At 37.5% G+C, this 16,084-nt stretch overlaps 1 protein-coding gene across 2 annotated transcripts in view; it reads right to left on the reverse strand.

Moving 5' to 3' along the window:
• LOC126162339 (cleavage and polyadenylation specificity factor subunit 1) overlaps nt 1–16,084 on the reverse strand; it is a 316,445-nt gene that overhangs the window by 190,789 nt on the left and 109,572 nt on the right. For both annotated transcript variants that reach the window (XM_049918776.1, XM_049918777.1), the window contains exon 11: nt 10,335–10,442. In XM_049918776.1, the coding sequence (XP_049774733.1) occupies nt 10,335–10,442 (108 nt within the window). The remainder of the gene's footprint in view (nt 1–10,334; nt 10,443–16,084) is intronic.

Raw genomic sequence — 16,084 nt, forward strand, 5'->3', positions numbered from 1 at the left:
TGAAAAGGATAGATTGCTACTCACCAAATAGAGGAGATGTTGGGTTGCAGATAGCCACAACAATACGACCGTTAAATGTGTAAGTTTTCGGCCAAGAGGCCTTCTTCTAAAGTAGACAACACACACCTACACCTACATTCACACAAGCACAGCTCACATCTACACGACTGAGGCTGGTCTCGGTGACCAGGGACAGTGGTGTGTGTGTGTGTGTGTGTGTGTGTGTGTGTGTGTGTGTGTGTACCTAAGGACAAGGCCTTTTGGATGAAAAGCAATATAATATTTTCACAATATTGTCATTATTCCATCCTGGACTTCCCATTGTTTGCATAAAAATGTTTTACTTAGTCAGCATGTACAGAACTTTCCACTGTGTGCACATTGGTCACTTATGCTTTGGCATTGCTGCTTGGTGGTGCTTTGGAAGGCAGAGAAAATGAGGTGCTGCCTACAATGACAATGCCCTAAAACAGTTGAAGAAAGCTTAAGAGAAATGTCATTCATTCTCTTCTGTTCTGTTCTGGTGACATTCTGTGCTCGCACCTCTCATTCTTACTCTGTACATTCATTCATCAAACCAGTACACGCACAGTGGAAAGTTCTCTACATGCTATCTATCTAAAACATTTTTGTGTGAACAATGCGAAGTCCAGGATGGAATAAAAATAATATTATGGAAAGGATATATTGCTACTCACCATATAGAGAAGATGTTGATCTGATTAATAGGAGATATGTTCACCAAATGTTCTAATTGTTACACACGGGCAACTAAATATAGAAAAGTTCATTGAAAAGCAGTTACATCATTTTGTAGAGCGAATATGACAAAGCTCTCTTCCAGCCCTCAACCTCCTGCAGGTGAGAAGTCACACAGCAAGAGTTGGTGGCACTGCACCGCAGGTCCACCTCATTAAAAAAATTTTGGAACGATGACCATACAAGAAAACAGTTAAGGTAAAAGGTAAACAACAGCAACAATGTGACAGATCGTTTGAGAGGTAACACATCTTCTACGATCAGTACAGCTACAGACCACCACCATTGCATTCCAGATAGTGGGGTTGCTCCTTAGAGGAAGGTTAGTGGGACCATCTGTGGTCACTGATTCCATTCTGTATAGTAACGTGTCACAAGACAGGGTGTATACGCGAGCAAGGAAAAACAATTCCCGAATTTTCCCCAGATTTCCCGGTTAAAAATACACTTTCTCCCAGGTGAAAACACACTTTTTCCATGTTAACTGCTAGTATATTTTCTCTCGGAACTGCAAAACTTATCAATCTTTTGAATTATTATCGTTTCATACAAGGGTGTAGAATTTCTCAGCACTTTAAAAGACGAAACTCAGGGAAAAAAGACATGTTTTGGAAATATCTTTGATGTGCAGCAACATGTACACTGCGTATTTTCATATTACGAAAGTATACACTGGAATTCCACCAAACACCGCATGGAACTTTCCGTATCATTGAAATCGAGACTGCGATGCGCTTTTGTAAGTCAGTCATAGCTCATGTCATGTGATCTCACCAGCCAATGACAACGGATATTCAGAGCATAGGACACGTGATGTAGTCAGCCAATAGCAACATCACTGTTAAGTAGCATGAACACACAAACATGGAAAGTTAATAGTTTAAATTAATATACAGTGCTGCTACAAGAAAAACAAAGCTTTCACATATAATATTGGTCTCTAAGGTTAGTAAGCTGCAAGAGAAGCTAAGCTTTCGCATATAATGTTGATATTTTTTGCGCGTGTTACACTTTTAAGATATATCACACAAATGTGCCAGTAAAATGTTTAATAATGACATAAATGTCGGATCTTCAGGGTTCAAAATTCTTCTAAATGGCTCGTCATCAAAGAGTTGATTTTTAAATGAGAGTCAAACCCTCTGTGATTTAAGAAATTGATGTTACATTCTCGCACATAGTTCGACTTCTGTAAAAGGATATTTACTTTGAAAGTAACGCTTTTCAAAATGCCATTCGCAATATTTTCCCACGACCTGTTAGAAATAGGATCGTATCAGCAGTTGCCAGAGAGCGCAGATAACAGGTGACACCGCGCTTGTGCAGCTATCATCACGTAGGAAGCCTGTAAGGGGCGTACGTGTAAAACACTGAAAGATCATACGTTGTGTCATAAAAGAAACAAGACATTAGAAGATACTCCAAGAACATCGGAATTTCGTGAAACATACTAAAATGTGCACATTTAATGTGCATATTTACAGTGCACATTTGTATGTCCAGATTCCCAATGAAGTAGACCTCGACCTGACATTAAGCTTTTCAGTGCGGTTTTCAGGATGTAAATTTTCTTGGAGCACTGGTACTGTATTATATAATCTTTGGTTCTTTATTATGGCAAAATGCCATACATGCCAGAAGATGAAAACGTGCATTTGAAATGCAATGAACAGTTGAAACTAGCCAGTACTGTGGAATTAAACATTTCGTTTCAAATACATTGTCTGCCTCTGCAGAAAAGGTTAATAAAAGTCAAATTTCTTTAGCAAACAGACAAAAATAACTTCATTGTTCTGCAAGGCGATTAATGCTTGACTGTCAGAAAGATGGAAGTGAAATAAAATCTGAAACTAATAACATATTTAGCCTTCCGTAATTATGTGAATGTATTTTAATTCACTTGATGGCTCCTGACCACAGATATCCGTTTTGTTTTCATTTGACGTAAGTGTAAACGAAGGGAAAACGGCAAAATCACTAAATGTAAACAAGGATCACATGGAGACTACACAATTCCCCACTATAACTCAGACTGCTCTGCACATCATCAGCCCTGGATCAACAATATTTGCCTATCGGATCGAATTTTCTGAAATATGTTCATCTTGTAGCACACATCTTTCTGAAAAGTCTGAAACATAAAACATGTGTGTTCAAGGAAATGTAATACATGTTATTTGGCCTTAAGTATGCCAAAGTGCAGTGCCACGCCTCTTCACACAGCATTCTTCTATCGCACGTCACTGTATTTCGCTCTGTGGAACTGAAACGTGTACATTTTGTAATGGGTGTCATCAAACTATATTCAGGACAGTGGAAATTGAAATGTCCTGTGGTGCCTCTCCTGCTCCCAGTCGGTCAGTTTGACAGCCTGCCTCTCTTGGAGGGGGGAATCTTGCAATTAATAGCAAATGGGATTATTTGTAATCAGGAGAACAAGAACTCTTCAGAAAATTTGCACTCTTTATTGCCTATTAGCTAATAACTTGCTGTTTTGCGTGACATAAAATTAAATATAGGAAAATACAGGATACATAAAACCAATAACGACAAGAGACAAGAAAGAAAGTACACATTTCTTCAATCCTTAGCTCTTAGCATTTTTTCTCTCTAATCTTACTACAGCTTTACATGGCGTGCTTTCCTTTCTGCGAAAGGATCTATTACCTCATCCAAGTTCGTTTTGTTACATGAAAAATCGAAATGTCGTTATCTAATACTGAAAAAGCTCGATCTGATTACGTCAATTTTGTCACTGTCTGCTAGGTAAAACAAAATAGGCCTTTCTAATATTGTAGCAATTTTCTAACACACACCAGATAAACGAGACTGTTTTGGCACAAATGGTCATTTTTATAACATGGCAGAATATAATTCACGAAATATCAATATCAAATGCCTATAAGGCCTACTACGAGCAAAAAGCTTTATGTTAGGAAATAGTTTCACATTTCATTCATACACACCAGCTTCTCAAGCATGAGATCGAAAAGTAGTATTACGAAATTTTTATATAAATTTGGAATCGTCTTACTCTTCCATAATTTGTGTGATGTCCCCGTTTCTTCTCCTTCCTTGTTCTAACAAACAATATTGTCATCACCAATTCTGTAGCTATTCCTGCCATTGTCAAAATTTGTTCACTAACTCTGCCAGAATCACAGGTTATCCCGCGATTATTCTCCGGTTAGGCATTGTTACATGTTCGTACAACACGTTTTCTGCATTACTTCCAGAATAGAACTTAAGTGGGCACTGTAAAACTAGCCCTTACTAGTGTAGCGATATGGCTTAAAATTTTCTGTCAAAATTTCATTTTCTTGGATATACTGAGAAGATAATACGTAACCTTTCTCACCTATTATTCCTGGTAGTCATTTATTTCCATTCTGGTAGTCTGAATCTATGGATTTCGCTAGTAATTATAACAATGCTGATCATTCGCTAACCCAATCAACCACATAATCAGACAGCGATTGGCATCCATCCGTTTGGCTTTGCTCCAACCTGCTGATATAGCCCCGTCCCCTTTCTCTGCGGAAAGTTTATTTCTAGTTGCGACGAGAATTCACGTGACAGAGACATCACATACAATATGCACACATTCAGAAATCAACTTAAAATGTGTTCAAAAATGTTCAAAAACCAACAGGGATGCGTTTCAAAATCATATGAACAATCGATAGACCAACGTGCGCTGGATGCTAGGCGCTTTGTAAAACAAGTTTTTTTTCCTCAAGAATATGAATTTGACGCCCTCTTTTCCCGGTAGCATCTAGCTGCTTGCACAGCCAACAGCCACATTCCTGTAGTCAGAAGCGGGAGAATCTACTTCTCAAACGCGACTCAACTGCGCATGCGCACCCTGAGCCCGCTCGTAACTGCTAAAACGAATCTAATGTAAACAGTTGTGACTTCACACTCATCGGAGGCAATTTGTTTTTATTAAGCATTGCATAGTCTTCCTAAAGCCTTTGACACATTTTGCTGTTGGCAGATGCTTGCATGAGCACTGTGTGTCGTCGTCGTCGTATACGGCGCATTTCCTTTGCAATTTAAGTTATTTTCGTTTTTTTTTTTTTCTCTCGTTTATGTTTTATTGTTGAAGTATTATTCTGCAGTAGCAGGATACAGTAATATGCTTTGTTAGAGTATTGGTTATTACCAGTCAAAATTACAAAAATTTAACAGAAAACTAAAACAATGAAAAATTATCTGGAATTCTAAAAAATTCCCGGTTTTCTCCCGTATGAAATAATTCCCGGGTTTTTCCCGGATCTCCCGGGTTGTATACACCTTGCAAAATTAAGGCATGCAGCATTGTCCACAGTGAACAAAAGTTACACATTTTGTAAGTGAAATAGGTATAAGCAGTCTGGATGTAATGTTTGTAACATGTACTTTTTGTTGGACTATAGTGAATATTTTTGATGACGTGTTCACATTTCCACACATTTCATTGAACTTCTTGTTCAGTTCAAACTTGCTTACTGTGAAGCCCACCACTTTCTAGCTGATAACAAATAATACCCAGAATTTGATAAGTTAGAAAGCACTAATGATATTATTCTCCTGCAGAAGGAGCACTGTCATTTCAGATGGCAAAAATATGTACCATGTTTTCATATTCTGCATTAGCAAAAGCAAATGGAATTTTTAATGACAACTTGCACAGTGAAATGTTTATACGATGCTTCAGCCTGATGCTCTCTCAATAATTTACAATCATATAGTTGCAACAAGCAAATATTAATTGAGTTGTGAGTTCAACAGTTTGTGTGTGTTGTTATTTTCAAATATTTCCTCCATGCATTTTTGGCTAAGTGTATGATTTTTATGATGTTTCTAAACTGTTCTCAATTGCTTACATTATATTATGTGATTCCCAGTTTTTAATAACTACTTCTGTTTTAATTATCCATTTTATCCTGTTTTTGCTAGTGTTTGCTGTCTCAAATATTTGTCTTCTGAGCATGTTCTTGTTCATCCTGTGGACATGTTCATTAAAAGTTGTATCCTTATTTCTCTAAAGCTGCCCATTATTGTTTTTGTCAGTAGATCCCTCTCAACGGGTTCTTTATCCAAATTCATTCACAAAAAATTGGTCTCAATATCCTCCTGAGAATTTTTCTTTCTTTTCAATTTCTCTTATTTTTGTCTGACCATGAATCGCCATGGTTTCTGCAGTGTAGAGTGCTTCGAGTAATGCCCTAGTTTTGCACTGACAGAGAGATTCTTCTACTGTAGTAACTTCAGTGAGCTTATATGCTTTTTGTAATTCCGAGATTCTTTCTTAACTGGCTATTGTTTTCAGTCCTGGAGGTTGAATAATCTCTCCTAGATACTTGAAGCGTGTAACTTATGACAGTTCCCCACACCAAGTTATAAATGGGAAATTATCTGGAAGCTTCCTTTCCATGTAAGGAGTTTCCTCGTGGGAGATTTATAGGGTAGTTTTGTATGAGATTTCATGAAGCGTCTCCAGAGCAAGTTTGGTTTCTCCTCTATTGTTTGCTAGAATAACAAAGTTGTCTGTGGAAGCTAGACATATCACATTGATTCTCTGCTCATTTTTAATCTCTCTTTAATTTATTTTCCACTATCTTCTCAATTTTCTGTAGAGTTATCTGAAATAGCAAGAGGGAGAGTACATCTCATTGACAAACATCGGTGTGGTTTTAAAATGCTTCTGAAGTTTGTCCCATGAATTTAATTTCAGATATAGTATCTGGTAATGTCTGTTAGATAATTTCCCTTGTTTTCCTGTCGATTTTGAATTCCTTTGAAGTATGGATTAATGTCTGCCTATATATTAAATCATAAGCATTTGTGACATCAGCAAAAGCTACCACAGTATTTCTACATCATGTTATTTGCAAAACTGTCTGTAAGTTTCATATATCTTCTATACAAGATTGCCATTTGCAAAATTCTGTCTGACTCTCCCCATTAAGGAATCTGCTTGTTCTTCCTGCCAATTTTGTACACAGTATGATGTAGTGAAATTCCCCTGTAATTTGGATCAGTTTTATCTCCTTTTCTGTGAAAAAAAGGAATTACTAAACACTTCCAGTCTGCAGGTATTTGTTCAGTTTCCAGATGTTTGATATAATTCTGTGAGTTGCTTATGTGAGATTACTTCATTTAATTTCTATATTTTTGCTCTGATTCGATCGTCCCCCAGGTGACATGTTATTTTTCAAAGAACTAGTTATTTCCTTAATTTTCTCAACAGACACTGATTTTGGTACCCCCCCCCCCCCCATCCTCCCCTTTTTTTCTTTATTCTTTTTCAGAAACCTAGTTTTTCCACCTTGGGTTTGCAGCTGAGAAGAAGAGTACTTGACTAAAATTTGACAATCTTTTTTGTATTGGTTTCCGGTGTTACATTGGGCCTGTGAAAGCACAGATTAGGTGGCTGATATCCTGTCAATTTTTCTTTGAAAATTTTGTAAATGTTGCTGGTGTTGTTCTTGATAAGGTCTCATTCAATTTCTCTAATCCAGTTTATATCATATCTTTACCTTTATCTTTCTACTGTCTTGGATGATCTTTACTGTGTCTTTAAAAATTCCAGCCATTTTTCTAGGGTTTTATTGCTACTGGAGGTTATCTATGCTTGTATTTTCTTTTCTATTGCCCAACAACAGGCAAAGTTCCTCTCTTTCTTGTGGGGGTTTGCCTAATCTCATAGTTTTTTCCAGAATGTCTTCACATTCCTTCCAGTACATGGTATCTAACCCTTAATTTCATAAAGAATCTCTTTCTTATTGAGTTTGGGGTACTCTGAATCAATTCTGAGTGTTCTGTTCATTTATGGTCACAAGAGTAGTAATTGGATCACCTTAGATACCGATAGCCTTTAAGTGGAATAATAATTAATTTTGTTGTTATCAGTTATGTGACATTGCCTCTTTTTTATATACATTATAACACATATTTTTTATGTTAATGTTGTAATATAGCATGAGAAAAGAAGAAGCTTCAAAATTGCCAACACGGAGAAAAAGAAAGCTAGTAGTGTGCAAATCATGGCTGTTAATGGATGCACTCAACAGCAAAGCTAGCTACTAGATAAGGCCACAGCCAGTCACTGCCTATAATGTTACTATCATTAAAAGTGCTAATAACACTGTTCTTTTGTTGTTTTATATACAAAAAATATGTATAGGGGAGATTTATAAAAAAAAATCTTGCTAGCAAGTAACCAGAACATAGCGCAACTTATCTCTGAGGGGAGGGAGGGAGGCTAACATAGGAAGGAGTTATTCTGTAAATATCCACTTTTCATAACATTCATTCAACAATAGTCCTGTTTCTCTTTCTTGTGCCTTTGTCCTGCACTGGCATAGTGTCAGCATGGTCATTAACAGATTTGGCATGATTAATTTAAGTGTTGGCTGCATACCCCTCCTGTCACCACTCCATTATCACCTCCTCCCCTTTCCGGCATGGAACGGTTGTACCCTAACTGCTTGCATTTATTGTTATTCATGTCAAAGTAAGCAGAAGTTTTCTAAATGTTTGCAAATTGTGTAACTGAGATAGGACTTGGGTACCGGGACATTATTCAGCTAGTGGGATATGGGAAACCACCTAAAGACCACAGCCTTCATTGTTAATCTGCAGGGTGGATTCAATCCAGCTCCGGTGCAGCTCCCCTTCCCAGAAGAACTGCTTTAACATGCACAGCTATCTGGGAAAGTTATATAAAAACATGTGGGTGGGAGTATTTACTTACTACTGAACTGTAAGTAGAAAACCTGTTCACAGGTGATGCAAAGCTTGTAGCTCAAACAAACTTAATTACATGTAAGGCAAGAATTGATATTAACATAGTGTAATTATGACTCATAGGATTTTAAGTGTGCAGAAAATAAACTTTGTGTTCACACGAATAATTTTTCTTTCAAGAGCTCCTTCATATTTAAAAAATATAGAACAAATATAAATGAGAATAATACCAAAATTATTCATGGTTATCATTTAAATAACACAACGGCATCACTTGAGGAAGCTATAATCTGGTTATATTGCTGAGAAAATAAGCAGTCATCTGTTAAAGAATTTAATGGTCATATGTTTAAATCAATCACAATTTGCCTGCTTATGCATAGAAGCAATTTCATGTATTGCTCCTGAGGGCAAATAAAAAATAGAGAAGTGCCAGGAAATAACAGTATAGCCTCAAATCAAATGCAACTCAAAGTGAACCAAAAGTGATTGATCATGTTCGCAAATGAAGCACACCACTTCTGGAATCATGCCAAATGACTTCGAACAATTTGAGCAGCAACTTTGACAAAAACGTCTATACTTGATAACTGTCCCAATATAAGATGTAAAATAAATAAGTTTGGAATGCAATCACTGCAGAATTATGTGTATTGTTCAGAAACCAAAATCACAAACTGTGTCTTTAGCATGAGAAATCAATATTTGGAAGTGAGATATGATTGGTGATTTGGAAGTGAGATATGATTGGTGATCACTGCAAGAATACAAACTGTGATAGAGACAAAATCCAACACTGAAATTAAAGTAGTTTTCAACAATAACAAGAGAAGTAGAAAACTGGCATACTGCCACACACAAACTATAGTAATTTTCACTGAATATGGATTAACCCTTCAACTGCTGTGGACGAGTTAACCTGTCATGTTCCGCTGCTCCCTAGGTGCTGAAGATGTGTTTAAAAGTGGTCCCTGGGTTTCCCTGAAAAGTTATTGGCATGTTTATGCATCCCATTCCACCAAGCTCTCACTGCTGTAGATGAGTTACTTCCATATCTTGCTGAATAAATATGTTTTAGTATTTATCATACAACATATGTGCCTCTTTGTGTGCTATCATTTGCAAAAAAAACTCATTTCAATATCCTGAACCATTTATGAAATATGACAATTGTTATAACCATATGATTCACAATGTGCAGGAATGAAAATAGGTGTGCCGTACACGATTGTCCATTGGATATAAAAATCAATAACTCGAGAACAAAATGAAATATCATTCTGCTCTCTATTTTAAATAAAATTTTGACACCTTACTACATTTCATACACTGCAACGTATGAGCTAAAATCAGCCACACAAAGTTTACCAAACACGTTTTTATCTCTATAGACCCTTCAAAATTTCGTGCAATGTTTAATTTAATTTGAAGTGAAGATATCAGACTCTAAGGTGTGCAAAAATGAAACTGTTTCACTTAACAGCTTTTTACAATTGGATGATACGTATTCCCTAGTGGACGGAATGCCCTCTCTCAGCACAGGCAGCAGCATTTGGTGAGCATTAGAGCCGTGAAAAAGCCTTACTCAGCATGGAATGCAGAGAGCATGTCTGTACCAGCGAAACGGTTAAAAGAGATCAGTAGATGGACATAATAAACTAAGAAATGAGTAAGAAACAAGGAATTAATTAAAAAGGAAGAAATCACAACTAACCAATGAATTTAATACTTCAAACATTATCATTTCAAAAAGTTCAAAAGACTTAAATGTTCACTAAATAGTTTGTTTTTTGAATAAGTTAACTCTCTCTATTATAATCTTTGGATTTATTATAAAATACCTGTATAATGAATCTATTATAACCAAGATTTCCAGCATAAACAGTTGGTCCTTGTGTACTGAAACCAGAGTTGTCTACTTCATTAATTTCCACACCAGTCTGCAAAATCTGTAAGAAATATTAACTTAAAATCATCATAATTCAGTCTGCCAACCTTTCACAGAAGAACAGATGATCAAAACTAATGATACAAATGTTCTGACACAATATTAATACAAGGCAACTATTTACACTGTGACACAAACCATATTAAAAAAGTACGCTAAGCTAAAACAACTATTACAGTTCCTCCCAATACACAAAATCTGAATATATATATAAAGAAAGATGATGAGACTTACCAAACAAAAGCGCTGGCAGGTCGATAGACACACAAACAAACACAAACATACAAACAAAATTCAAGCTTTCGCAACCAATGGTTGCCTCATCAGGAAAGAGGGAAGGAGAGGGAAAGACGAAAGGATTTGGGTTTCAAGGGATAGGGTAAGGAGTCATTCCAATCCCGGGAGCGGAAAGACTTACCTTAGGGGGAAAAAAGGACAGGTATACACTCGCGCACACACGCACACATATCCATCCGCATATACACAGACACAAGCAAATCCTTTCGTCTTTCCCTCTCCTTCTCTCTTTCCTGACGAGGCAACCGTTGGTTGCAAAAGCTAGAATTTTGTGTATATGTTTGTGTTTGTTTGTGTGTCTATCGACGTGCCAGCGCTTTCGTTTGGTAAGTGTATATATATATATATATATATATATATAATAGAGGGAAACATTCCACGTGGGAAAAAATATATCTATATTCGTCAGGAAAGAGGGAAGGAGAGGGAAAGACGAAAGGATGTGGGTTTTAAGGGAGAGGGTAAGGAGTCATTCTTTCCGCTCCCGGGATTGGAATGACTTCTTACCCTCTCCCTTAAAACCCACATCCTTTCGTCTTGCCCTCTCCTTCCCTCTTTCCTGACGAAGCAACTGTTGGTTGGTACAAGCCCATTCACTTACCATACTGTAAAACCTGTATAATAAAACAACTAAAAATCTCATAGCTAGTGTCCACATTACAACTGGTTTTCATCTGTTCCAGAAGTGCTTTGAGTCATGGCACTGATACATACGATGCACAAGCAGAAAGCGCATTCATAAACTACTTTATCACAACTAAATTGCTTATCCATTACCAGAGATGTAGGATCTTAGCAACATAATTTGTAGTGGAAGATTTTAGTTTAATGTGCACTTACATGCAAGATTAACATAGACCAAGAACATGCTTGGGGTGAACCAGGATTAGGAAGGGACTAGCACATGCCCTTTGTTAACAAACAATCCTAACATTCACAGGAAATGCGCGAAGGTAATCATAGGAAAACTACATCGGGATGGTTGACATGAATTTGAACCCAGGCTCTCGCAAATACAGGGTATCCCATTTACCTTGGCCACCCTAAATAACTGTTTGTCCAGGTGCAAATTACAAAATGTTTCAAGCAAATGTTCTTTAGCTGTCGGGGGGACATGAATCAGCATGATTGCCTTTGTTGTAACTTTGTTTTTTACAAAGATATGAACAGAGGTATGACTTTTTTAAATGGCACCCTGTATTTTTTATTCGGTAATTCATTTCCACCCCTAAAGGCCTATTCAAAAATGTATCACAGTGTACCACTCACTGGAACACAACATTATTAATTACATAACACAACATTGACGTTGATGCTCCCAGTGCTTAGTGCAGGTATTCGGGGTAATGGAACACATCCACGTGCTGATGTTGACAGAGGACAAATGTAAACATAAGTAGAATGCACACCCGTCATTCTGTCAACCATCATCAGTTGAAGAGTGGTGTGAGTAGAATGTATACCAATGAAGAATACTGTTTTCTTATGTACGGGTACATTTAGTACAGTAGTTTAGTCCTTTTAAATACTGTTGTGTAGAGTAGGCATAAAGTAAAGGCTCTCCTTCATACAAACTGCACCAACATAACGTTTCTTTTATTGTTGTTGTTGTTGTTGTTGTTGTTGCTGATAGGCAAAATGCTATGCAGGCAGCGGAACTGTACAGAGAGCTATATCCCGACAAGAACCCACCTTCCTGATGGATGTTTTCTCGTTTTGTTGCGACACTTCAGGAAATGGTTAGTTTCAACCCACGACAACGCAATCGTCAATGCACTCACATAGACGAAGCTGCCAAAGTTACTGTTCTTGCTTCCGTTGCTATGAATCCATATGTGAGCACACGACAGATTCAACATGAGATTGGCATTCCTAAAACCAGTGTACATCATATTCTTACACATCATCAGTTCCACCCTTACCATGTACACCTACATCAAGAATGCATGGGAATGATTTCCAGAATCGTGTGCAGTTCTGTCAGTGGGCACAGCAGCAAATCCTCGACAAACCCGAACTACTTCTCCAATGTTCTATTTACCGATGAATGTTCCTTCTCAAACAAAGGACAGGTAAATACAAGGAACATACATTATTGGTCCAGCGTCACCCACAGTGGCTTAGACAGGTGGAACATCAGCGTCAATGGAGAGTTAACGTCTGGTGTGGGATGCTTGGTACTACAGTTATTGGCCCTTATTTCATCAATGGTAGTCTAAACGGCACAGCATATGCCAACTTCCTCAGACGAATTCTTCCTCCTCTTCTGGATGAAGTGCTACTAAGGATCAGAATACTTATGTGGTAACAACATGACGGATGTCCAGCACATAATGCCTTGCGTGCACATCGTGTTCTGGCCCAAAGGTATTCTGTCAGATGGATTGGTCAAGGAGGAACAGTTACTTGGCCTGCTAGGTCTCCTGATTTAAATTCTCTGGACTTTTTTTCTTTGTGGCTGAATTAAAGACGTTGTCTATCGCGATATTCCAACAACTACAGAGGACATGCCAGAATGTATCGTGCTTGCTTGTAATTCTCTTCAGCAGGCAACAGTGGAAGCAGTAAATAATTCTTTCATTTAATGAGTGCACCAGTGTATCCATGTCCAGGGTCACCAGTTTGAGCACCTTTGAATGTTCTGCTCCTTGGCAATGGTACAGGAGAGTCAAAGTCAATTTTGTGTCATGTTTTTACTTGATTTTCATTTGTTTTATGACAACCCCAGCAAGTGGACGAGTTTGTGATCCTGGGCTCAAAGTCAATGTTATGTTATGTAATTAATAACGTTGTGCTTCAGTGAATGGTACAATGTGATACATTTTTGAATAGGTCTTTAGGAGAGGAAATGAATTACTGAATAAAAAATACAGGGTGCCACTTGAAAAAAGTCATAGTGCTGTTCATGTTTTTGTAAAAAACAAAGCTACAATGAAGGCAATCATACTGACTGATGTCCCCCTGATGGCTAAAGAACATTTGCTTGAAACATTTTGTAATTTGCATCTGGACAAACTTATATGGGTGGTCAAGATAAATGGGACACCCTGTATAAGATTACTGTGGTGCAGGGGTAGCAGCTTTGACTACTAATAAAAAGGTACTGGTTTGGGTTTCAATCCTAATCACAGCTTAGATTATGAATAAAAATCATCATCAATGGTGCCAAAGACTTCCAGTAAAAAGAGTCATCTCAGTTCTGTCAATGGTCTCAATGAAACTGGAACCCTTGTGGTAGGAAATTGCACCTGAAGTGGGAAGAATCAGTGATGATTAATACACAAAAGGCAACAAAAACCAATGAATTAAAGATGCATAATGTTTACCGAACATGTCCATTCGGATCTCCAGGAGTGGACTGCCAAGGGAGATGTGACCACAAGAAAAATACTGAATAACCAATGAAAGGGTAACATTCTAAAAGTCTTGGTGATTTATGTTAGAAGCCTGAATGTAGCAGTGAAGCTATAAAACCTGAAAAGGGAAATGTAAAGCTCAATTTAAGTGTAGTGTAGGAATCAGTGATCTAGAATGGAAAAAGTGACATTGATTTCTGGTCAGATGAATAAAGGGTAATATCGACAGAAGCACAATATGGTATAATGCAAGTAGAAGCCACTATAAATGAGAAAGTAGGGCAAAAAATGAATTACTGTGAAGAGGTGAGTGATAAGATTATTGTTATCGGAACTGGCAACAACTAATGTCAACAAATATAGTTCAGGTGTACATGCCAACATCACAAGCAGAAGATGGAGAGAGAGAGAGAGAGAGAGAGAGAGAGAGAGAGAGAGAGAGGGAGAGAGAGGGAGAGGGAGAGAGAGAGAGAGAGTAAACTAGAGCACTTAATGGTAATTCAGTAATGCAAAATGGATCACAATCTAACAATCAAGGCGACTGGGACACTATATCAGGGGAAGTGGTAGAAGACAGAGTTACAAGATATTACAAGCTTGCCAGTAGAGGAGAAATATTGCTCAAATTCTGCAATAAATTTCAGCTGTTAATAGGAAATACACTGTTCAGGAATCAAAATAGAGGGAGGTATGCTTGGAAAAGGTCTGGATTACATCACAGTGAGACAGAAATCAGGTATTGGATTGTAAGGTGTACCCAGGAACGGATACAAGCCACACGCCAAAATTTAGTAACGATGAAGAGTAGGTAGACGTTTAAGAGAGTCATCAGGAAGAATTAATGTGTAAAGATGATGAATACAGAATGATTCACGAATGAAAATGGCTGGTAGAAGTTCTCTGTGGCTGTTAAGTAATGTGATGATAAATGTCAAAATGCAGGGCAGTCACAAAAGATGGACAGTCAAATATCAGTATAAGGAAGGTACCTGAAAAGAAACAATGGATTCAGAAGAAATACTCCAAATGATCAAGGATAGAAAGAAATGACAGGTATACAGCAATATAAATTATTTATGAATGAAATCGGTAGGAAGTGCATGAAAGCAAAAGAACAACAATTGCAAGAAAAATGTGAAGAAATTGAAAATGAAATTATCAGGACAGACTTAGCCTGTAGAAAAGTAAAGACAACCTTCAGTGAAATTAAAAATAAAGGCAATTTAGAGAGGAAAAGGAATTCCACTGTTAAAACAGAGGTGACAACAGATGCATGGAAAAAGTACACTGAATGTCTATCAGGAGAATGAATTATCTACTGATATGATAAAAGAAGAAATGAGTATCAATTTGGATAGCACTGAAGTGCCTGTGTTAAGAGTCCGAGTTTGACAAAGCTTAGGAAGCCTTAAATCAAACTAGACACAGTGCAAGAATTATTGTACAATCAGCTCAAACAGTTATTAAGTTTTTTTGACACGATCACATTGTTTATGAAACAGTCATAACCAGTTTCTACCTATGATGTCTAATTTCAGATGCTATGGGCGGCATGTCTACATTTACATCTACATAGATACTCCATAAGCCACTGTATGGTGCATGTTGGAGGGTACCCTGCACCACTACTAGTCATTTCTTTTCCTGTTACACTCGCAAATAGAGCGAGAGAAAAATGACTGTCTATATGCCTCCACATGAGCTGTAATTTCTCAAATCTTCCCTTTGTGGTCCTCACGCGCAATGTATGTCAGCAGCAGTAGAAATGTTCAGCAGTCTGCTTCAACTGCCAGTTCTCTACATTTTCTCAATAGTGTTTTTTGAAAAAAACATTGCCTTCCCTCCAGGAGTTCCCATTTGAGTTCATGAAGCAGCTCTGTAACTCTTACATATTATTCAAACCTACTGGTAACAAGTCTAGCAGCCCACCTTTGAATTTCTTCGATATTTTCCTTCAATCTCAAAAATAGGTTACACCAGTATTCTAATT

Source organism: Schistocerca cancellata, chromosome 2 (assembly GCF_023864275.1).
Source record: "Schistocerca cancellata isolate TAMUIC-IGC-003103 chromosome 2, iqSchCanc2.1, whole genome shotgun sequence".
In the NCBI taxonomy this organism is placed as follows: Eukaryota; Metazoa; Arthropoda; class Insecta; order Orthoptera; family Acrididae; genus Schistocerca; species Schistocerca cancellata.